Source organism: Rhineura floridana, chromosome 17 (assembly GCF_030035675.1).
Source record: "Rhineura floridana isolate rRhiFlo1 chromosome 17, rRhiFlo1.hap2, whole genome shotgun sequence".
NCBI classification, from domain to species: domain Eukaryota; kingdom Metazoa; phylum Chordata; class Lepidosauria; order Squamata; family Rhineuridae; genus Rhineura; species Rhineura floridana.
In genome coordinates, this window is record NC_084496.1 from 6,904,621 (window position 1) to 6,928,649 (window position 24,029).

General features: G+C 44.8%; 1 protein-coding gene across 6 annotated transcripts in view; it reads right to left on the reverse strand.

Moving 5' to 3' along the window:
• Positions 1–619: 619 nt before the first annotated feature.
• Positions 620–24,029, reverse strand: part of WDR24 (WD repeat domain 24) — a 31,471-nt gene continuing 8,061 nt past the window's right edge. The window contains exons 6-13 of one of the 6 annotated variants that reach the window (XM_061599685.1): positions 23,132–23,253; positions 22,902–23,006; positions 22,446–22,783; positions 21,529–21,713; positions 11,451–11,940; positions 8,403–9,020; positions 7,002–7,151; positions 620–1,509 (exon numbers count right to left, since the gene is read on the reverse strand). In XM_061599685.1, the coding sequence (XP_061455669.1) occupies positions 1,135–1,509; positions 7,002–7,151; positions 8,403–9,020; positions 11,451–11,940; positions 21,529–21,713; positions 22,446–22,783; positions 22,902–23,006; positions 23,132–23,253 (2,383 nt within the window). In that variant the 3' untranslated portion in view covers positions 620–1,134. Of the gene's footprint in view, positions 1,510–6,942; positions 7,152–8,402; positions 9,021–11,450; positions 11,941–19,002; positions 19,879–21,528; positions 21,714–22,445; positions 22,784–22,901; positions 23,007–23,131; positions 23,254–24,029 lie in introns of those variants that run through there. The other 5 variants (XM_061599687.1, XM_061599689.1, XM_061599690.1 and 2 more) reach the window with 5 other exon arrangements.

The following is a 24,029-nucleotide window of genomic DNA, read 5'->3' on the forward strand; positions in this document are numbered from 1 at the left end:
GGAAAATGCGGTATATAAATAAATTGAAGAAGAAGAATAAAGTATGGGAGGATGAGAGTTGTAGTTTAGCAACTTCTGGAGGGCCACACACCCCCGCCCCTTCCGTAGGGAATAATGGCATACGTAGCAGAGGCATTGCATGCATCCCCACTCCACTCTACATTCATGAATGTGAGGAGAGGAAGGTCTGAAGGAGGCCCAGGTCACAAAAATCTCTATCACTAGGGAAGAGGAGAGACAACAGAGGGCTGCTGTTTTCAGTATTAACCACATGTTTCCTGTCATGTTTAGTTTTGGCTTAACTACTGCACATGTTCAGTGCTCCTTATATATTCTGTTTATGAGGAAGGTTATTTCCGTATCATACCTTGCATTAAAATTCTTGTATTTTGGGTTTTTTTTAAAAAAAGTTAAGCGTTGGGCAGGGGACTGGACTCAATGGCCTTACAAGCCCCTTCCAACTCTACTATCCTATGAATCATCACAGCGTCTAAAGAAAATCAGAGATTATAAGAGAGCTATCTTGTGGAACGTCTTTTGGAAGACTTGTTTGGCAAGGTCTGTTGCTGCTGTTCTCAATAAGAAATGGAAAATGGGCAGTCCAGGTGAATGGGTTTTATTGGGTCAGCTTCTACCGAGGCAGGAATATGCAAGCTTTCTACTTACAAAGGGCTCTTCATCTGGCGGAGTGGAGGGTGGCAGCTATATCCTGAGATACACACAAAAGCAGACTGGCTCACCATCATCGTTTCCCTTCTGCATAGTTGCCATGGCATGCTGCTGTTTGGTTTTTTTAATTTCCGAGTACCTCCGGGGTCTTCCCCCTACTCTTTTTTTGAGCAATAGCAAGAGAAATGGCACAACCCTCTATCCCCTCTGTAGCTCTTCTTGAAATCCCATGCACTGTTCTCAACAGCTTTCTTAGATAGCCTTTGGGTCCCTCGGCTCTATGACTTCCTACAGGATAAAGGAATGGAATTTTTTTGAAGTTTCTAGGTAGGGAGGAATGTATGCCTTTAGTTCACCTATGAGGACTAGCCTCATGGCTCATGTTGGAGGAGTGGGGAAAAAAAAGGTGAATCCACCTGTGCGTATAGCTCTTGCTAGAGGGCTTTATTAGTCAAGGAGAGCTTTTCACACGGGCAGTGTACTTGTGGATGAGGAGTACTTGACCTCATCTCTCTGGGTTGACCCCACATAGTTGTCCCGCCTGGCAGCATACTCCCCAACGTTGGGGAGCCCTGGCACCACGCAGCAGCTCAGGGCACTACGGTAGATGCTCATGTCATGGGCGTCGTACCACTCGTCCGTCTTCTCGTCGTAGCACTCTACATTGAATGTCGTCGTGAAGCCGTTGAAGCCACCCACCACAAAGAGCAGGTCGTCTACCACTTCAATGCCAAAGTTGCTCCGAGGGTTGAACATGGTTGGGATGGTTCGCCAGGTGTTGGCGATGGGGTTGTACGCCTCCGCGCTCCGAAGGCGGTTGGCTCCGTCAAAGCCGCCCACCTGTAGTCAGGGAAACAAAAAACAAGGACAGGGAGTCCTTTAGGAGGAGGTCGCTTTACACCATGTAGCTTGGGGATGGGGAACCTGTGGCCCTCCAAATGTTGCACTCCCCATGGCCAGAGACGATGGGAGCTTGGGAACCAGCAACATCTGGAGGGCCACCAGAGGTTCCCCATCCCTGTTGTAGCTCAACATTGTAGCATGGCCAGGGAGGTGGCAAAAGGCAGCGTCCGTTGCACAAAATAGCAATAGTCAGGGCTGGCCCAGAACATTTTATTGGCCAAGAAGAAGGACAGGACGGAAACTCCTCCCCCCTCCCCATTCTACATACAGCAGCCAACTAGATTGGCAGTTAAATCATACTTCAACAGGGTAGCATCTTCCACACCTGAGAGCAGCAGGCTAGATGGGGAGGTGCAGGGCGTATCCCAGGATACACAACTCTGTACTGCTGCACCTCCCCTGCCACCCAAGAGAGCCACCCTGCTCTGCCCAGTGTTAGGGCCTGTCCTGGCAGTAGTTTCCAAACTGTTCAGGGAACGTTGTCCAGATTGACTCGTCTGCCACAGGACTCCTGTGCTTTGCAAAGCATTCTGGGATATATTCTGAGGTGCACACTCCGTTCACACGACCCAGGCTGGCTGGACTTCACATGCTGCATTAAATGGTTTAGGCCCAAGTTATCTGATGGGCTGCCTGCACAGTGAAATCTCAAATGAAGGCGCTTTTGGTGCTTCCACCTCATAGGGCCACATTCGCACCATACATTTATTCCACTTTAAACAGTCATTGTTTCCCCCAAAGAATCCTGGGAAGTGTAGTTTGTGAACAGTGCTGAGAGTGGTTAGGAGGCTTCAATTCCTCTCACAGAGCTACAACTCCCAGAGTTCTCTGGGAAGAGGGATAGATTGTTAAATCCCTCTGGAAATTGTAGCTCTTTGAGGAGAATAGGATGCACGCTGTAACGTGGTGAGGGGGTTTGAGAGTGTTGAAGAAGCTGAGAGCAATGCCACCAAGAGGCTAGACTCCTAGGAGGGGCACCCATGGCAGAATGGTCAAAGCTGAGACACCAGACCAAGATGCATCCAAACTCAGAGGAAGGCAATGGTAAACCACCTCTGAATACCTCTTACCATGAAAACCCTATGAACAGAGTATCCAAAATGCAACATGAGATAGTGCTAGAAGATAAGACCCACAGCCAGATGGTACTCAGTGAGCTACTAGGGAAGAACAATGGACCTGTACAAGTAGCGCTGTGACTAATGACGCCACTGGGTCAAAGCCAAATGGAAGCCCAGAGGCTGATGTGCACAGATGCGAAAGGAGAGTCTGGAGTTGTACGGTGTACACAATAGGAACATGGAATATGAGAAGCATGAATCAGGGAAAGTTAGAAACTGTCAAGCAAGAAATGGAACACATCAACATTAATACTCGGTGTGAGTGAATTAAAATGGACAGGAATGGGACATTTTCAATCAGGCAACTACAAAATATTTTATGCAGGAAATGAGAAATTAAGAAGAAACGGGGTTGCTTTAATAGTCAGAAGTGATGTAGCAAAAGCAATTAGGAGCTATAACGCAAGGTCTGAGTGAGTGGTATCAATGAGATTTAATGGGAACCCTATTAACATATTAACCCTATTAACATATCAACATAATTGAGGGGAGAGAGACTCTGTTGCCATCAGGGGAGGCTGCTTCCACCTGCCTTGTCCCACCCTCCAGCCTTCAAACGCAGCTTCTTTAGGAGGACTTTTTGATCTTTGGGTTGGGCTGTGTGGGTTGGGAGATAGCTCCTACTTTGTTGTTTAGTTTTACTGCTTGTTTTTTTGATGTTTATATACTTTTATGTTTGATGTTTATATGCCTTTATTTTGTACGTCGCTCAGAGTGGCTGGGTTTCCAGCCAGATGGGCGACTAATAAATTGAATAAAATAAAATAAAAAAATAAATAACCATCATCCAAGTCTATGCTTCAATGGCAATCACAGAAGAACAGGATGTGGAGCAAGTTGCAGAGAAGCAGAGCTTGGAAAAGTTACTTTTTTGAACTACAACTCCCATCAGCCTCAGCCAGCATGGCCAGTGGATTGGGCTGATGGGAGCTGTAGTTCAAAAAAGTAACTTTTCCAAGCTCTGCAGAGAAGTACAGATGAAATTGATCACACACCAAAACAAGTTGCTCTGATAATCATGAGGGACTGGAATGCAAAGGAGGGAACAGAGAAGAACTAGGAATTGTGGGGAAATGGGGCTTAGGTGACAGAAATGAAGCAGGAGAAAGACTTATTGAATTCTGTGAAGCCAATGATTTGTTTCTTGTGAACACATTTTTTGAGCAACCGAAAAGACTACTGTACACGTGGACATCACCAAATGGTCAATATAGGAATCAAATTGATTATATAATTGGTAGCAGAAGCTGGAGAAGTGCCATACTTTCTGCGAAAACAAGACCAGGAGCAGACTGCGGTACAGATCATGAACTGGTCGTATCGAAAATCAGAGTAAAGCTAAAGAACAACAACAAAGCAATCATAATGCCAAAATACAATTTAAAGAACTATCACTAGAAGCTAAAATGATGAAACTGAGCTTATCATACTTTGTACACATCACGAGAAGACTTGATTCACTAGAAAAGACAATAATGCCGGGAAAAACCGAAGGGAGTAGAAAAAGAGGAAGGCCAAACAAGAGATGGATTGATTCCATAAAGGAAGCCACAGACCTGAACTTACAAGATCTGAACAGGATGGTTTATAACAGATGCTATTGGAGGTCGCTGATTCATAGGGTCGCCATAAGTCAAAATTGACTTGAAGACACATTACAAGAAGGGGTCTCCTAACAATTCTCAGCACCATTAACAAACTGCCCTTCCCAGAATTCTTTTGGGGAAGGCATGATTGTTTGAAGTGGAATAATAGTGTGAATGTGGCCTAGGTATGTGGAGTAGCCAGACATGAGAAAGCGGGCCTTCTCTGTGGTGGCTCCTCACCTTTGGAACTCCCTCTCAGCTACACTTCAGGCTTTTCAGAAGGCCTGAAAGGCTCATTTGTTATTGGCCTTCCCTGAATAATTTTTCTGTTTTGTTTTGCTCACAGGATGGAGGCTGGATTATTATGTTATTGAACTTCTGAGATGGTTTTTAATTTTGTTTCAAAATACTGCCGTTTTTATCGCTTTGCCGAGCAAAGTGGCATATGAAAATAAAGAGTAATGCAATGCCAAACTATTTAACAGGATATAGCAGCTGTTTCAGCATCCAGGACCTGACCTGCAGCACACAGGGCTTAACCCCTTGTGTCAAATATCCTTCCCACACCACAAGCTGCTATTTGCCACAGGAGAGGCGCCGCCATAGTGGCCGATGACCAGGGAAGAGAGTTGGTGTCACCTGCTGAAGACTTCTGTGTACACTGAAAATTTGCATACTACTATATATATCTCAACACAACTTGTTTCACTATAAGGAAATGATTCCCCTAAGAAACTGAAGTTCCCCCTTCAAATTTCTCCTTAGCATGGGCTCACTAGGTAGCTTGTATGCAAACTATAATCGCAGCCCTAGTCTGCACAATGGAATAATAATCGAGACCTACTACAAAGAGTCGTTGTAAGGGTTACCAAGAGGTCAAGGATGTGGAGCACTTCCAGTGCTCAAACTGGCACATAAATGCTTGCAACTGTGGTTATTCCATGCCCCACAAGGAATCAGGGGAAGGGCCGTAGCTCAATGGTACAGCATCTGCTTTGCATGCAGAAGGTCCCAGGTTCAATCCCCGGCATCTCCAGTTAGGGCTGGGAACGTACCCAGTCTTGAATCCTGGAGCGCCACTGCCAGTCAGTGTAGACAATACTGAGCTAGATGGACCAATGGCCTGACTCCGTATAAGAGACCGTCCTATGCAATCCATTAAATCAATGCTCAGCTCTTTGCTTTGACTTCCCCATTTCCTTGCCAGGGCATCCCAAGCAGCGTGAGCTAAAGCCCTGGAAGATTGGAGACTTAGTTTTTTTCCACTATGGCTCATGACAATACAGATTGCTGTAGCTGCAATCACTTGTTAATTATTCACAGGACCTGTTTTAAAACGGCAAGTCATCAACAAGAAACTTTATTGTACATTTTTTAAAAAAAGGTCGGTAAAAACACGTAATATGGCAGGAGGCTGAAATTATTTAGGCAGAAGCCAGAGGTAACATTTAACTATTTAAAAAAAGGAAAGAAAACATCTCTTCTCAGGACTCAGTAATACTGGCCAATCGTGCACCTCTAACATAAAAGTCCGGCCTCTTTGCCACAGAAGCATGGGAAAGGGCGGTGCCTTGGAACTGCAAGAAAGTCACACTGACCATGCTCAGAAGTTCTCTTCCTTCTATTCAGCCCACAGGTGCACATAGAAAGAGTGCCCTCTCCCCCCAAATGCATGGCAGTGTCAGAATGGGAGACTTAGGAGCTTGTCTCTGGCTTCAGAGAGAGACTGATGGTGGAAGCAACAGTTGCAATCCCCTGATGTCAGGGAGGGGATGGACCACCATAAACTATGGTTAGACCACTCGAGGCCCAGCTTGAGGGTTTCCCTTGCCCTCGGCGCAGCCCTTGATCCCAGAGATTCCTGTCACCATGTACTATTATGCACAGAGGGTATGGAAAAACACTTGTTGATAAACTTCCAAGGAACTTAGGCTGGCCCTAGATTTGAGGGAGCCCTTGGCAAAGTGCCCTGTAGTGACCCCCTCCCAGCTGTGGTCTTAGCTGGGGCAATGGGTGGCCATTTTAATTTCCCACAATGCCCCAGAGCAACACTACGTTGGGGGATTGTGGGAAATTAAAATAGCTGCCAGCTGCTGCTATTTTAGAACCAGACTTTTGCTGCCTGAGATGATGTAGAAGCTGGTGCTCCACTGGACTTCCAGATGAATCTCAGTTCGGCACTGGCGATGATGGGACAGTGTCCCTCACTACACCTGAGCGCAGCAGGATGCAGGCAGACTGTGCTGAACACACAGTTCTGTCCTCCAACAGAGGTGAGAATCTGGGGAGAGGGGTTTGGGAGAAACAGTTGGGAGGGCTGCTACCGTTACACCCTCCACCCCACTCAGTAGCTACCTCACCCTGTCTAATGGTAGAGCTCGCCCTGCTGCCTTCACAAGTAGCTAAGCCTGCAACTGGGAACCCAGGAAATGTCTCAGTGCCAATGGGTCCCATCAGGGGCCCCAGCAGCTGCCTGAAGATGCCAGGCGCTGATGTCAGGCTGGGAGGAACACCATGTTCTTCAGAAGACCACTAAATTACACCATTCCTGTGGTTTTTGTGCCTTTTCGCTTCCTTAAATATATGCAGTTAATGGGCAACAGCCTAGCCACTCTCTGTCTATACCAAGCCAAAGGGAGGGAGTGTTGTTCCAACGACTTTACCGCGAAAGGGTGCTGCAGGCTCGCCTGCCATTACGGGCACAAAAGGACCCCGGCCTTACTGCGTAGACGTGTTCTCCATACGCTATCACGCCAATGCCGCTGCGCCGGCTTCTCATGGGTGCGATCAAGCTCCACTGATCAACCTTGGCGTCGTATACTTCCGCTGTAAACAGGCACTCGTTCCCGTTGAACCCACCACAGATGTAGACCTTTTGTGTTTGTTTGTTAAGGGAAAGCAAAGAAAAAGGAGGTAGAAAGTTACTATGCTGTAGGTTTATGGTGACAATATTGTTGACATAAATTCTGTGCAGTTTTAGAAAGAGTGTTAGGCCACATCTTAGGTTTGATACCATTTTGATGGTTGTGGCTTTCTCAAAAGAATTCTGGGAACTGTCGTTTGGTGAAAGTGCTGAGAAGACAGACATTCCTCCTTAGTTGTTACTGTGATGTGCCTTCAAGTCGATTACGACTTATGGCGACCCCATGAATCAGTGGCCTCCAATAGCATCTGTCATGAACCACCCTGTTCAGATCTTGAAAGTTCAGGTCTGTGGCTTCCTTTATGGAATCAATCCATCTCTTGTTTGGCCTTCCTCTTTTTCTACTCCCTTCTGTTTTTCCCAGCATTATTGTCTTTTCTAGTGAATCAGGTCTTCTCATGATGTGTCCAAAGTAGGATAACCTCAGTTGCATCATTTTAGCTTCTAATTACAGTTCTGGTTTAATTTGTTCGAACACCCAATTATTTGTCTTTTTCGCAGTCCATGGGATGCACATGGTATTCCTCCATAGGCTCTGACAAAAAGTATAGCTCAATTTCGGAGTTGCCAGGGACAGATCTTTTAGCCACCAAATGACTGGGTAAATAGGAACTTTTTTAGATTCTTCACTAGGGAGGGCATTCCGCAAACAGGAAACTGCAACCAGGAAGGCCCCGTCATAGGTCATTTGCCAACCAGGCAACCCACAGTGGTGGCACACAAGAGCCTGCTGGCTGATAATTCACAGTGGTATGGCTAGTATCTAATACCTATGAACATACGAAGAGCCTGCTGAATCAGGTCAATGGCCCATCTATTCCAACATCCTTTTCTCACAGTGGCCAACCAGATGCCTATGGGAAGCCCACAAGTAGGACCTGACCGCAAGAGCACTCTCCCCCTCCTGCGACTTCCAGCATCTGGTATTCAGAAGCATACTGCCTCCAACTATGGAAACACAGCATAGCCATAATGACTAGTAGCCACTGATAGCCTTATCCTCCATGAATTTGTCTAATCATCTTTTAAAGCCATCCAAGTTGGTGGCCATCATTCCCTCCTGTGGGAGCAGATCCCATAGCTTAACTATGTGTTGCATGAAGCAGTACTTTATTTTGGAGAGTCTCACAGCACCACCAACAGGGCCCAAGATGGTTGCTGGTTATACACGCACGGGCATCACACGTTCATAACTGTTACCTTTCCATATAGGGTTGTAGCACTTGCATCACTCCTTTGTTCGTGCATGGGGGCTATCAAGGTCCACTGGTTGGTCTCAGGCTCGTACCTCTCAGCCGTGTTGAGACGCACATAGCCGTCGAAGCCGCCCATGGCATAGATGAAGTTATCAAGGACGGTGACGCTAACATAACAGCGTCTCGAGTGCATGGGTGCAACCTGGTGCCACGTCTTCTTGACGGGCTCAAATCGCTTGACGCTGTTGAAGTAGTCCACGCTGTCAAAGCCCCCAATGATGTAGACGTAGCCCTTTAAGTAGGCAGCACCGTGGTACGCCCGGGGGCTCTCCTGCTGGCACGTGACATTCACCCAGCGGTCTGCACGGGCATCGTACGTTTCAATGGCGTTGGTTGGGCTCCCCCCACTCCAGCCGCCAATGGCAAACAAAATGGCGTACGGCAGACGGGGTCTCGTCAGTGGGTTGGTGAAATCGGAACTGGATGGTCCATTCATGTTGAGATCGTACATGGCTTTCAGGGCATCGATAACAATGGGCTTGCACTCCTCGCTATCCTTCACATAGTCATGCATTTTGACATTGTTCATAAAATACTCGGCATGCATCAAGGCCAGGCGGACCTGCAAGGAGAGGAGAGAGAAAAGGAGGGTAGACAATGTTTATGGGGGAACAGATGAAGAAGAGCAGCGCCAAGGAAGACGCTGAAGTGTAGCAATGAGCATTCTATTTATTTTTATCTATTTAACAAAATTTGTATACTGCTTAACTGTAAACAAAACCTCTAAGAGTTTACAAAGAACATTAAATGCACATTAAAATTATCTATAAAAGTCAGTTAAAAACAAGTTTTTTTAAAAAAAAAATCCAAATATAATTAAAAACCAGCAATTTAGGCTAAAATTAAAGATGAAAACACATGGCAACTTTTACATGTCCTAATTGCCCAAATAAAAAGAGACATCTTTATAAACTATCCTACCCTGGTGTGCACATTGTTGGGACAGGATACTGAACATCCTCCTAGTTGGGTCTACTACTTTGCAGTCTGGGTGCCTTTCCGAGGCCTTAAATCAGGAATGGGGAACCTGTGGCCTTCCAGATGTTGTTGGACTCCAGTTCCCAGCAGCCCCAGCCAGCATGAACAATGGTTAAGGACGAGTCCTACAACACCTGGAGGGCTACAGGTTGGCAAAATGCAGCTGCTGTACATGGCTTTGATTCCACTATTGTCTAGGGCCCATTTTGGAATTCTGGGTTTTACTATTCCAAGAGTGGGTGGCAATGGAGAGCGGGGTGGGCGCCTAAACCCAACGTGAGCCTGTGTCAGGCCTCTCCCACAATCCACCCCTCCTTATCCTTTTGGGATCCCCTCCTCACTTCTTTCTTACACTGCTCCTTGAGGCTAAATCACCTCTTGGTTAATGACAGGATACACGTTCATTGCACTCGGTAAGCTTTAAGATATAGAAGAGGAAATGGAGGGATTGCAAATGGCAAACAAATGTTGCTTCCTGTTTAAACAGAGACATTACACATGCGAGTCCCCCTCTCCCGTTACACAACAAGGCAAACCAGATGTCTTGCCATTCCAAGTGGCTCGCCGCAAGGAGCCACTGCAGCACTGGATGCAAAGGTTCCTGGAGTCAGCCCTCCTGGGGCTTTCCAGACAGCATCTTATTCATCTATAAAAGCAGAGGGTCTCAGGTATAGCAATCGCTGCTATCTCCGGATAAAAGGCCTTAGACAGCCACTGCCAGTCACAGTAGACAATAACAGGATAGATAGACCAATGGTTTGATGCAGTATTACACAGCTTTGTTCTTGGATGTTCGCAGTACGTTTGCTCTGACCAGGACCCTTGGCTCAGCCATACAGCACATGCTTTTTGCATGTGTAACTTTCCAGATTCAATTTCCAGCATCTCCAGATAAAATCATCTCAAGCAGCAGGAGACCATGAGGCCTTGTTGAAAGACTCAAGTTGCTCAAGTGGGCTCAAGTTGCAGGAAGCCAGATTTCGAATGAACATCAGGAAAAACTTCCTTATTGTTAGAGCCATACGACAATGGAACCAATTACCTAGAGAGGTAGTGGGCTCTCCGACACTGGAGGCATTCAAGAGGCAGCTGGACAGCCATCTGGCGGGAATGCTTTGATTTGGATTCCTGCATTGAGCAGGGGGTTGGACTTGATGGCCTTATAGGCCCCTTCCAACTCCACTTTTTTATGATTCTATGACCTTGAAGACCCTGAGGCTTTGGCGCATCGCTGTCAGCCAGATCAGATAACAGAGAGTGAAGAGTGGCCCAATGAGCCTGACTTGACATTAAGATAGCTCAAGAACGTAAGAAGAGCCTGCTGGATCTGACTAAAGGCCAGTCTAGTCTGGCATCTGGTTGTCACATTGTCAACCAGTTGCTCTGGGAAGTCCACAAGCAGGTCATGAGTGCAAGAGAGCTCTCACCACTTGTGATTCTCTGCAACTAGTATTCAGAGGTATGCCACCTCCAACGGCACAGGGAGGACATTGTGTGGGACTCACTGAATTTATACCGTTCCATTATGAATCATGTTACTTGTGAGATTTGGCTGAGAGATAGACTAGGCTGAGCGACAGTGACTAACCTAAGATCACCTAGTGAGCTTCATGGTTGACGGATAACGCAAGAAGGGCCCTGCCGGATTGACCGAAGGCTAACCTAGTCCTGCATCCTGTTCTCAGTGTGCAACCATACTGTCCCAACAGGAAGCCCACAAGGAGGTCATGAGCGCAACAGCACTCTCCCCAGTTATGTTCCCCAGCAAATGGTATTCAGAGGTATGCTGCCTCCAACAATGGCAGTACATAGCCATCATGTGAAGCTGATTGGAAAGTGGAAGAGGTTCAGCGGTAGTTTGTGAAAGATACGCTTACGAAAGGCTGTGCGTGAAGTGCGATAATCCTGTTGCTGGTAGGTGGCGGTAATAGGGCCTTTCTTTGCCTTCAACACTAAACCCCAGGAGAAGATCTGGTTGAGGGGTGGGGTGGGGAAGACACCAAAAAGGGCTAACCTTAGGGAGCAAGACTGCCATGTGTTGCTTTCTGCTGGCGGGATCGTGGACAATCCATTTGAGGATGGCCTCGAAGACGGCGTCTTCCTGTTTCACATTGAGTTCGTCCTTTTCAATGATGTCTTTAAACTCATTGACCGAGAGCTCCAGGAATTCAGTAGACGCTTTCACCATCTCCTCGAAGTTGTGCAGGATGAACATGTAAGCAGCCTGGCGCAGATCGGGGCAGTAATAGTACTCCGTGAATTTGCAGATGCCAATACAATTCTCCAGGCACAGCTGGCATTTCATGAACTCGGAACAGGCCCTGACGATGCCCATCACGTTAAATTGGTCAGCAGCCACAAGGAGCCTCTCCACATTGTCCACCGTGATGGGTACTGTCCTTGTGTAGGCATATTCGATAATGAGCTTCATCATATCTGGGGTTATGCCAGGGATATTATATACTCTCTTCTCTGAATTGTTCCAGCTACTGGTAAACAGAGCTCTGAAACAGAAGACAACCATTTCTCATTGGTCTTCGTTAAAATTAGGGTCTTGTTCCTTAAGGTGGCAGTGTTGGGTCTACTATGATTCTCCAGCTATCCTACCAAATGTCTACCACAGGAGTGGGGAACCTTTAGCCCTCCAGATGTTGCTGAATTACAACTCCCATCAGCCTCAACAAGCATGCCCAATGGCCAGGGATGATGGAAGTTGTAGTTAAGCAACATCTGGAGGGCCAAGGGTCCCACACCTGCCTTTTCACTACCATAACTCCCCCCCTTTTTTTGTATTCAGGGTAGGTGCACGCCTATTAATTTTAAAATTGTGGATGATCCACCACAAGCAAGTTACATCAGTTTGGGGGGGGCAGTAGCACAGCACATGGGTATACCCAAGTAATATTGCTTTAGGGTACACCTGCATGACTGGGAATTCAGGACTTTACTGTATTTCCACTGTGAGAAATTCTGTTGAAGGAGGTGCATGGAAAATACTACTCAAGCAAAGGAATGCAAAGTTGAGCAGCCCTGCACCGTAGCTCCTATGGCTAGGCAGACCCTGCCTACACCAGTTTCACTGCAACCATATCCATCTTAGACCAGACTGCCAGAGGTCAGGTCTGGAGTGCAATAAAAGTTGTAACAGATGGGATGCCCATGAGAGGGCATCAGTTATGGGTCCAACCCATGAACTTGTGTGCCAATGTAAACTACCATTGACACTGATAGTTCTTTATAATGCTTCATTGGGAGCTTGCTCTTTTAGCATGCTACAGAACGTGACTGAAGCAGGCATCCCAGCTTACACTTTGTCGCTTGCTAGTGCCAGAAAGGTCATGTCCTCAGTAGCTATCAGGCCAATAGTGTGACAGATCTGGCTCCTAATGCACAGGGTGCAAACACTTGACTACTTGTGTGTATCTGCAAAATGTCAGTAACTGTTTGCCAAGAGGGCTCTACTAGATGTTAAACAAAAGCCTAGTTTGCTCAAATAGCATCATGTTCAGCCTCCCAGTACTACAGATCTAGAATGGCTTGGAAATGTATTACGGTATTCTCTCCTTGATGAGCATAAGGCCAATGTTGGGGTCTCATTACTCATGCAAATCTTTCCTATGGAATCCATTGTTCAAATAAATTAGAAACCTAGACAATCCCTCTCCTGTCTTTTCTGCTTTATTTCTGTCCTGCGGAGATTCATTATCTTGCTTTTTCTTGACTTAGTTGCCTTTGATACAAGACACTATTTCTGAATTATGGATAGGGGCATTTGGCAACACTTTGATCAGAAGTCACAACCTGAAGCTATTAATTGGTGGAATTATGAGTTAAGAATACACCCACTTACCTTTTAAGACTATTTGGTTAAGTGTTGCTGTCATAGATACTGAAAAGATGGCCTTCTCACCTATTCTGGCAGCTTTCCCTTTACTGAATGTTAAGTTATCTTTAAAAAGGTACCTATATTGTGTCTTTGGTAACATGATCCCTTATTTAAAATTGATTAGTTAAAAGACAGATGAACAAATAAATATTCTTCAACTTGCTGTCAATCCTACTAAATTAGCTGTTATGATTTCCACACAACTGGGACCTGGGATAGAAGATAGATCAACAGGTGCATCTTTCAAGACAACAAAAGCTCGACTTCCGGGAAGGGTGACTTCGCTTGTGCCTGCTTTTGAGACGGGCTCCCGCCTCAAAAGAAGCTTATTCAGATATAAATCAGTCAGAACATTTTTTTTTTGACTGATGAAATTTCTCCCGGGCAGGGAGAAACGTAGAGATCAACCTCAAAAGCCTGTTTTTGTTGGGAGGACTGGATTTCATTAATTTATGAGAAAAGGTCCAGCCAGCAATGCCGGACGGACTTCCGAACAAGCTCTATCTGATTAATGCGATACGTTTATCTTTTCTTCAAAGAGAAAACGGACTAACAGGCAAGCACCCTTCTTTCTATTATTTTTTTTACTTGGTTTAAATTGTTGCAGCAAAAAGAGATTTGTCAAATGAATCAGCTTTAAAGAACTTCTGGGTGAGCTATAACTCTTCTCTGTTATTCACGAAATTAACAGCTTATCTCTGTTTCTATTGCAAAAAGCTGTCCTGGAAGTGCATTCTAAAGATATAAACAGAAGAGGGATTTCTATTCCGAGGAACATTATATTGTCTGGGACTATTCTCTTTTTGGTCTATTTTATTTTGACGAATCTGCTTCTTCACGACGCCACTAACTGTTTTGATGCTGGGAACTAAATTTGTTTTGTGTTCTTGAACATAGAGAGATAAGGCAGGCTGCTCTGTTTATACTGTGATGTCATCAAGCCTGGAATATTAACCCAATTGTTGCTGAAATAAGAAGTGGTTCTTCTTTATTTTTGTTTTGTTTTGTTTTCGTGGTTTTAAAAATGGCAATCAAGAAAGTGGCTGAGAATCTGGAAGTAATTATGTTTCAGAAAATAATGGATGAGATTGAGATAACGAAACAAACCCTGCGACAGGGCAGTAAGGAGCTGAAAATGGAACTGAGCAAAATGACGCAGGAGCTTAAAGAAATAGGGGATCCTGTGAGAGAGGAGAATGAGATCAGAGATGAGAAAAGAAAAAATAAAGGGAAGATACAAGCCCTGGAGATTGGAACAAATGTGGAATTGGAAAAAGATCTGGAGTTTATGGATATTAGAAATAAAATCTACTGTTTGGAATTTAACGTTATCTCTGAAGAAATTAATGAAGATATTAGAGATAAAGTTATCAATGGCTTGGATAATCTTCTGGACTGGAATGACGTGATGGAGCTTGATATAGAGAAAATCTATGGAATTAACTGCAGCCATGTGACAATGGAAAAACTCTCAAGAGATGAGCCAGTGCATTTTGTAAAAAAGAAGAACACAGATATGACTTTACAACAATATTTCAGCAACTTATTCAGAATTGATGGCAAGAAAATATTTGGGATAGAGGAAATTCCCATCAGACTCTTATTATATGACTATGGCTATGACAGCAAGATTATTATGGAATACTGATAATGGAAGATTGGACACTGAAATTACTGGACTTAACAGGACTATTGAAGATGGAAGATGGAATTAATATGGATAATGGAATAATGGCTATTGAAATTATTGGACCTAACAGATTTTGATGAGATGGATTAATCGATATGTTTATTTGGACTATGGTTATGACAATAAGATTATTATTATTATTGAGATGGATTAATCGACATGTTTATTTGGAGAAAAATTGATAGATATATTTCTTAAAGAATTGAAACCTCTCTTTGACTTTTTGTGGAAAGAATAAAGTAATGTTTATGAGATTTGATGATTAATTAAGATAACTACTGGAGGAAAGTGATTTTATAATATAATTTAAGAGACAGGATTGTTATATATTGTAGACCTACAACTGATTTGATCTGCGACAAATGGGAAGTCAACATTTTATTTTTTTGTTTAATCATTTTTGTTTTGTTTTTTGTCTTTGAATGTTTTATGATTTTGTTTTGTATGTTTTATGAAAATTTGAATAAAAATTATTGTAAAAAAAAAAAAAGACAACAAAAGCTCCAGCATCTATTACAGAATAAAACAAGCCCTTAAGACATGTTCCTGAGAATTTGGCCAGAGAAGATGCCAACTCTTGTGTATGTTAGAAGCACTGACCTAAAATATGAGCTACAGCTACAGAGGATGTTCTTGTGGGCATTGAACTCGCACCCGTTGACCTTGATGATCACGTCACAGAGCTTCCCTTCCAGTCGAAGTTCGTTGAAGACTGTACAAGCCATCGCACTCATCTTCCTCTCCATGTGGCGGTGGGAGTACCCCGCCGAAGCAGAGGCATCATCCATTTTTTCAAGGTGGGGGGAGGCAGCAGGAAGAGCTGCGAGGCCTTCCACTTAACCCTCCTCTTGGAAAAAGGGTGCGATTGGTTCAGAGGTTCCAGAACCCCTCCCATAATGAGATCCTTGACATGACCAGGTTCTAGAATCTTGATTGCTCTCTGAAGCAAAGTGGTCCTGCTCAGAGTATACTACAGCATTTGAGGTTTGGACACTCTTTCTCCACGAAATTTAAAAATAAACTAATCCACATATAGACAGCTTTTCACTCACAGTGGGCCAGATTTAAACATCTCAAACTGAGGGTGAACCAGACTACAACTTTTTGACTGCTGCTCTAATTTATATCCAGCAATATATGCAAAATTAAATATACCCACATTAAATGGTAAAGGTGTCCCCGCACTTGTAGTGCGAGTCGCTTCTGACTCTTAGGGTGACGTCTTGCGACGTTTACTATGCAGACCGTATATATGGGGTGGGATTGCCAGTTCCGTCCCCGGCCTTTCTTTACCCCCCAGCATATGCCGGGTACTCATTTTACCGACCATGGATGGATGGAAGGCTGAGTGGACCTCGACCCCTTTTACCGGAGATTCCACTTCCTCCTTCCGTTGGAATCGAACTCTGGCCGTGAGCAGAGCTTCGGCTGCGTTACCACCGCTTACCACTCTGCGCCATGGAGGATCATACCGACATTACATTATATTAAACATTGAAACAGTTCTTTTGCAACTGTGTTCTTTCTTTCTCTCTCAACAAAGTATTTTTACTACTACTACTACTTTTATTATTATCACCACCACTACTACTACTCGCTCCTCACTGTTACAACAATTTAAAATTCAGTACAGAGATGGTGATGGCGACAGGTGTTCAGCAGTTCTGTAGACTGGGGAGGGAAACACAGCCAACCGAGATGTGAATGCTGGCTATTCCTGTTCTAATCCATATTTAAATTTTCACCTACCAAGAGGGTATCATTTTTACAACTCCTAAGGACAGGTATGAAAGATAAAACTTAGAACAGCAGCATAGCCATAAGGTAGAATAACTGGCTAGGCAAGGATTTAGGGATTATTTGGATCGATGAATTGTACAGAAGCAGCAATACAATCGTGCAGCACAGAAGGCTAATGTTTAAGACCACATTGTTAGAACAAGAAGACCAAAGGCTTGCAGAAAACAACATGGCCCAACCTGGCACTCGTTAGATCTCACGTGTAGTAGTTCTGCTTATTTAGCTTACGTTAATTTATTAACTGGTATTGACGTTTAAAGTTCTTCACAGCTTAGGTCCAGGATTTGTTGGATTGCCTGTCTGTCTCCTTAAGAGACTAGCCATGGCACTGACATCATCTTCAGAGGCCATTCTTTAGGTACCTCCATCACCATAGGGAAAAAATGTTTTTTCAATGGTGGTGTCTGTGATGTTCCTGCTTATAGTGTAAATATGGTAAGTGCTGTTTATATAGAAGACATATGGTAAGTGGAGTGAAAGAGGAGGGGGGAGTACATGAGCAGTAGAATGCTGGATGATTGGCTGAGCGTTTGAATGGCTGGGAGTATAAATGGAAGAATGACAGTTGAATCTGGGTGGATGTTGGGAGTGGGGAGAAGAAGGTGTTTGGTGGTGGAGGTCAGGAGTGTGGAGAAAGAGGAAGTTGGAGTTCTGATTAATAATAAGTCAAGTACAAAACAGGAATAGATGAAACCATACGCTTGTGAAACATTCTAAAAACTAATCTTGTTATTTCTGATATTTAATAAATACTTATTTGGTTTACCAAAGGCCTGATCCTTGGCTGGGGGATATACAGACCAGAAGGGAGGGCAAGGTAATTACCAAGGCTGAACAGAAACAGTATCTAATGGTGGCAGCGGTGAAGGGAGGAATAATAACAATTCAAGTATCCAGAGCAACCCAGAGTTGTATGCGTTATCTATACAGATACAAGGGGGTTGGGAACAGCATAAGCACGCAGTCACAAAAGTAACCAGCTACAGAGAGACTCAGGCAAAGTCTCTGGGAGTATTGGTTATAGGACGTGACTAGTGGTGCTGCCTAGCAGGGGGATCTAGTGAGATCTGTGCTAGAGCGGAGTAAGAAACCATATAAAGGACGGTCCGGACTGGTGGTATCCCTGGTGGTGCCTAGTGAAAGGCAGTAGCCACAAGCAGGTGGGAACCTGACAGGGAGAACCAGGGAAGGACGTCACGGTGTCCCTATTATACTCTCCCCTGGCAGGCTCACCTGGTACCTGCCTTGATGTATCAGGCAAAAAACGTTTTATTTTCCTATTTAACAGTTGGCATTACACTGCTTTTACCTGCTCCTTGATTTCATTGTGTTCTCTTTTTTTGGAATTGGTTCTGTAATTGTAACTCATAATTTTAATGTAAGCTGACCTGGCAAACTTTATTTTTAAAAGGGCAGGATAAAAATGACTAAGGTAAATAAACTTATAGCCTGCTATTTGCAACCACTGCCTCTGGTCCTCAGAGCAGCTAATTTTAGGCACTACCATTAAATAAGAATGCTGAAGGATTTAGAGGAAAGTTACAAGAATGAAGAGAATTTTAGTAGTTAGAGAAATGTTTTATGGCATAGTGGCAGCTGTGCCAAACACTGGAATAGTTCCTATAAAAACCTGGATGTAATTTTGCACTTCACTGCTTTCAAGATCATTCAGTCTTTGGCAGCTGAAAATATGCCTTTATCATCTGGTGATGATCAGTGAAGCCAGCACTGCATCCTGATTTCAAAATTGTCAATACATCTTAGGCTGTTCTCTCTCTGATTTTTCTTTCTGTTTTCCTTTCAACCAAAACAGAAGGAGCACAGTGTGTTTAGCCCAGAGCAAAAGTGATTAATGTGGAAGCTGACGTTTTCAAATATTGCAGAGAAAATGGAGAACAATTATCCACTAGGATAGGTCAACCAGGAATGTGATTCAACAAGGCAATCTGCATAGAGGCATGTTTTCTGGCTAAAACTCATACCAGCATAAACAAATCCTTCTAATTCCCATTGTTGTATACAAAAAGAAACAAACAAAAATCTAGGCAAAAGTTTTTGTCTCTTGGATATTCAGAAACCAAATCACTGTTAGCTGGGTTCTTTATCTTTATCTTAATACTGCTACTAGGTAGGCTAAGACTGCAAACCAACACGCTGGGAGGAAACTCCACAGAACGCAGTCAGACTTACTTCTGAGTAATATTCGCAAGGTTGCTCCGCATAACCATTTTTTCCTTGAATTGGAGAAGCTCATTATGATGCTTTTTAAGAACTTCCAGTTCTCATAAGGCATTTTTATCATTCTATTTACCATGAAGGCTTAAAAGTAATAAAAGCATGGTCTTCCTTTGCTGACCTGTAGATTGTGTTCTGCATCTGGGAGCTGAAAATTAACATTTTGCTTAGAAATGCAGGTACTGGAAAAAGATTTCCTCTTTGAGGAAGGAATCCAGATGCTTCTCCACAGCTCACTAATTTTAGAAGTATACAAAAAGATTTAGGAACTCCATACAAAGCAGCAAGCAGTATTCACTTTGTTCTTTTAATTCAGTATAAAATTGGGATGCTCAAGGATGTTTCCCTGGTGCTTCTTAAGAAGTAGGTTTGTGTAGAGTCATGGTAAGAAAAAATTATTTATGCAGCAGTAAAGAAGAGAAAAGGATGAAAGTGACCAGGAGAAGCTTCCCAGAAGAGTCCCGAGTGATTGAAGTTTCATCGCTTTTCATGAGATAATGAAAGTACCTTCCCTTCACAGCGTCCGACCCACTAAGCTCTCTTGCGCAGTTCTCTGACTACTATGCCTCTAATGCCCCCCACAAACAGAGCATCTCAGTGCCAGTTCTAAGCAGCCAGTGGACCACATTGTGCCTTCCAGCAGACAAAAGCTCCCTTTAGGTTCAGGTGTATTCACAGAGGTGACCACATCCTGCAGGGCAATGGGAACTGGTCTCCAGCCATTTCATGATGTGCTGAAGATGACCACCGTGACTACATCCCTGGCACCACACAAACAGGCCCTTCACCACGTGGTGGCACACAGCACACATGCTGGCACACTGCCGACACCTGAAAGAGACCACAGGATGAAATCAGCCAGAGGAAAAGAGCAGACAGTCTTACCAGTCAAGTGCAACTCTGATCCTGGAAGAAACAGTCCCATTCAGTGCATGCATCAGAGAGCTAATGTGATTGTATGAATTACTGCTGGACAAGGAATAGGGAGACCCAGGTTTAAGTCCCCCACTCAGCCATGAAGCTTGCTGGGTGACCTTCAGTCACTTTCACTCAGCCTAATCTACTTCAGAGGGTTGTTGTGTGTATAAAATGGAGGGTGGGGGAAAGAACCATGTATGTCACCCTAAGCTGCTTGGAAGAAAGGTGGGATATAAATGTAAGAAAACTAACAGCACGTGACAAGCAATTGTAGCCTCTGTAGCAGTAGGAGCATGCCCTAGGTGAAATTAAGCACCAAATGAGGCTTTTCTTATTACTGGGAGCATAATACTATCATGCATAAAGTTGTCCAGAGGAAGGGATAAAGAGAGATACATTCTAGTCCAGGTACGCACAACTTGTGACCCATTTGTGACCCACTGAAGCAGCACATTAGTCATGAATGGATGAAACCGCATCAGCAGCTCAAGAAACTCCTGCTTTGCTGCCTTCCTATGACCTCACAGTACTAAAGTACCTGGACTGTCTCTTATTAGGCTGCACCTGGCTTGGGGTATGACAAGTTACTGAGGTCCGTTCTAAACTTCTGCTGTCTACTATATTTCTTCTTAAATTGTCTGAAAAAGGATGCAAACACTTGTGATTTTGTTTTCCAGGAGAGAGAGGGAAAAATCATTTTGCCACTACACTCTGATCATTGGAAGCTTTTTTTGCTTTTAAAAACAAACAAGCTAGTGATCATACGATATCGCCTATAATGGTAGAATGATTTCATGGGTACATGTATGGATGGGGGTTAATATGCAAATAGTCCTGCTGTATGGTAGGAAGATGAACTTCATGTCCTTCAATTCAAGCATCAGTCTACCATTATAGGCTTCCAGTGATCAGGATATGGTGCAGTAAAATGACGTTCAGCTCCTGGGAAACAAAATCCCTTCCAGGTTTATGATTCTGTGTAGCTCAGGCCTTAGTTGGGGTATATAAGTGCATCTGTAGACACACTTGACTAATAATAACATTAATAATATTGTTACTACTACATTTCTATTCCATGTTTCCTCCAGCGAGCTCAATGTGACGTCAATGGTTATCCTCTCTCTCCATTTTATTCTCACAACAATCCTGTGATGTAGGTTAGGCTGGAAGACTGTAACTGGTCCAAGGTAACCCTATGAACTTCATGGCTGAGTGGGGACTTGAACCCTGGTCTCCCAGGGTCCAACATTCCAACCACTAGGCAATGGGGGAGGGAAGATTCATCAGGAAGTACCTATGCAAACCATTATTCAGAAGAGGGACCATAAACTTAACAGTAAAGCATATGCTTTGGATGCAAGGGGTCCCAGGTTCAATCCCCCCAGTCTTGAAGGTTGGGAGTGACCACTGCCAAAGATCTCAGACGGCCACTGCCATCAGAGTGGGCAATGCTGAACTAAATGACCAGTGGTCTGACTGAGGATAAAGCAGCAGCATATATTTATTTCAGAACGAAGGCCTCTCCACACACAACCACAGAGCGCCCCTTCACAGACCTCTCACCTGTCACAAATCCAGCCCTTGTTGCTCATGGGCCTCTTGCAATTGCTGCAGTTGATGTGCAGGGTGGTGGAGGCCTGGTTGAGGCAGGTGATGGCTCTGCAGGTGCTCAGTTTGATCACCTCGTTGGAGATGTTCCACAGCTGGAAGCGCTGCAGCAGGTCAATGTAGGAAGTGTACCAGTGTTCCTGTGAGGTTTAAAACATTGCATTGCGCACAAGTTTCATACCTGTCCCCAAAGATCTCTACTGCTACCTCTTTCCCCCACCATTTATTTATTTTATTGGAAAACTCATACCCTGCCTTTGCATCTTTTTTTTAATATATAATGAGGCACTCAAGTCTATGGGTAACATCGTACACAGGTAAAAAAATAAACACAAAATTCACACGGGTTTTGGCATTACGTTTCCATGTTAGTTCTCTGCAGATGAAAAACGTTGTTGGCGCTGGCCGCATCTTCGTGTTGGAAATAACTACCAGGTGGCGTGCTGCTTGCCCTACACTTTGGACCAACTCCACTTAATATCACTCTTGCAAGCATCAAGATGAAGAGCAGCTATTTTATGCATGTGCTGCCTTTTGCCCATCATGGAATTCAAGGGAGAGTACAAAGGGGTCCTGGGCAGACTCCCACCCAGGCACTAACCATACCCAGACCTCCTCACTACTCTTGCCACTCCCCATTCCATTTGTCTTGCCTTCTGTGCCTGATTCACACCAGATATGAGGGGGGAGGCTATACATTCAAAGGTTATAGCTCCTCTTCCTTGCTCCTCTTACTGCTAGGGCAGGTGAACAAGCAACAACTAAGAGGACACGCAGCAGGGTAGAAGGTCCCTGGGACTGGCATGAGCCCCTTTATTGGGGGCGTAGGCATCAGCAGGCATCAGGCAATGGGGCACAAGACTGTCAGGTACCTGTGCCTGGTCGTCAATCTCCTTCCGGATGCGATCCCCCAGCACGATAAGCACAGACACCGCCATCTGCACATCCCCTTGCTCAGCATAGAAGAGCAGCATGTCGCGGACGATGGGGCTGAAGAAGTCGGCAGGCAGGCGGCTGTCATACAGAGAGTGAGAGATGGAGATGAGGGAGAAAGATTCCACAGGCGTCAGGGACACAGTCTCTGCCTCGTTGCCGCTGACGTGGGGGGAGTTTGCTTTGTCCTGCAAGTGGTCCAGTGCAGAGGGGTTGTCCACAATCTCGTGGCGCAAAGGAAAGGCCTCCTGGGGAAGGATGTACTCTTGCTCCTCAGCTGCGAGAAAACATGGACCCATGAGAGTGAAAGCAGGCATAGAAAGGTCTAGCAATCCCACCCTGCACGGAAAAGGAGGCGCAGGAAGGGCCAACAAGGCTCAAGGGAGCACACTCACTGTGAGGGTTCTCATGGTCCATCATGTACAGGTCATCTTCATCTCCTTCCACATCCCCAAGGAGATAATCTGCAGGGACATCGCTGCCTTCAGTCTCTTCGTTCTCTAGACGCCCGGGGGGGGGGGGAACAATGAGGGAAACAGGGGAGGTGGTGAGAGACGGTTCTTACGGCAAAAATTCTGTGCAGGGTTGGAGGGGGTACATGTTCCTTCTCCATCCCAGTTCTCACCATCATTATTGATCAGGGTAGAGGAAGAATCCATGAGGATGTTTTCAGGTCGGCTCTCTCCCTTGCTCCTCTCCAGCCTCAACTCACTGCCTATCCCAGAGGGAATATCTTTCAAGTTAAAGCTGGGAGGGAAGCACAAATCTCTGTTAGACCCTGGTAAACCCAATGCATGTATCCCTCCTTCCAGCTTCCCTTCTGCCTCCTCTCACCCAAGTCCCCCACTGCTTGCAATTTCTAGTAACTACACAAACCTTGCATCATTAAGATTTATAGTTCGATTTTTCTCACTGCTCTCTAGCAACTTTAGCTTACACATAAGAACCTACCGAGAGACCAGTAAACATCAGCAAGGTATATCTTCCCCCTGCTTTGTAGTAAGGCTTATTCCAAAGACTCAGGGTGGGCTAGGGCACCCTTTCCCAAACTTTGGGTCCCTGGATGTGGTTGGACTACAACTCCCATCAGCCCCAGCCAGCATGGCAAATGGGCAGGAAAGATTGGAATTGCAGTCCAGCAACATCTGAGGACCCAAAAGCTGGGAAAGGCTGGGCAAGAGAGCTTGTAAACAAGATGTGCCCCACTCTGTGCAGAGCACACTGGTTTGTGTGTCCTTTGCTGTAATTTCAAATGTCTCCCAATCCCAAAGTAAGCAACATGATTCGAAAAATCGTTGGTGCAGGCAAGTGCAATAAAACAGCATTGCAGGGGGGGAAGGACCAATGACACAAGAGTACTGTAAAAATAAAACAACGTTCAAGTTCTAACAATTCCAGCCTCATCAGGCCAACACCTTCTTGCTCCCACTCCCCAAGAATCTGTAGCTGTAACCCAATCCAACAACTTTGTTCCCCATTTCTTGCCATCGTTCTTCCAAGCAGTTGCCAAAGGGAAAGCAACA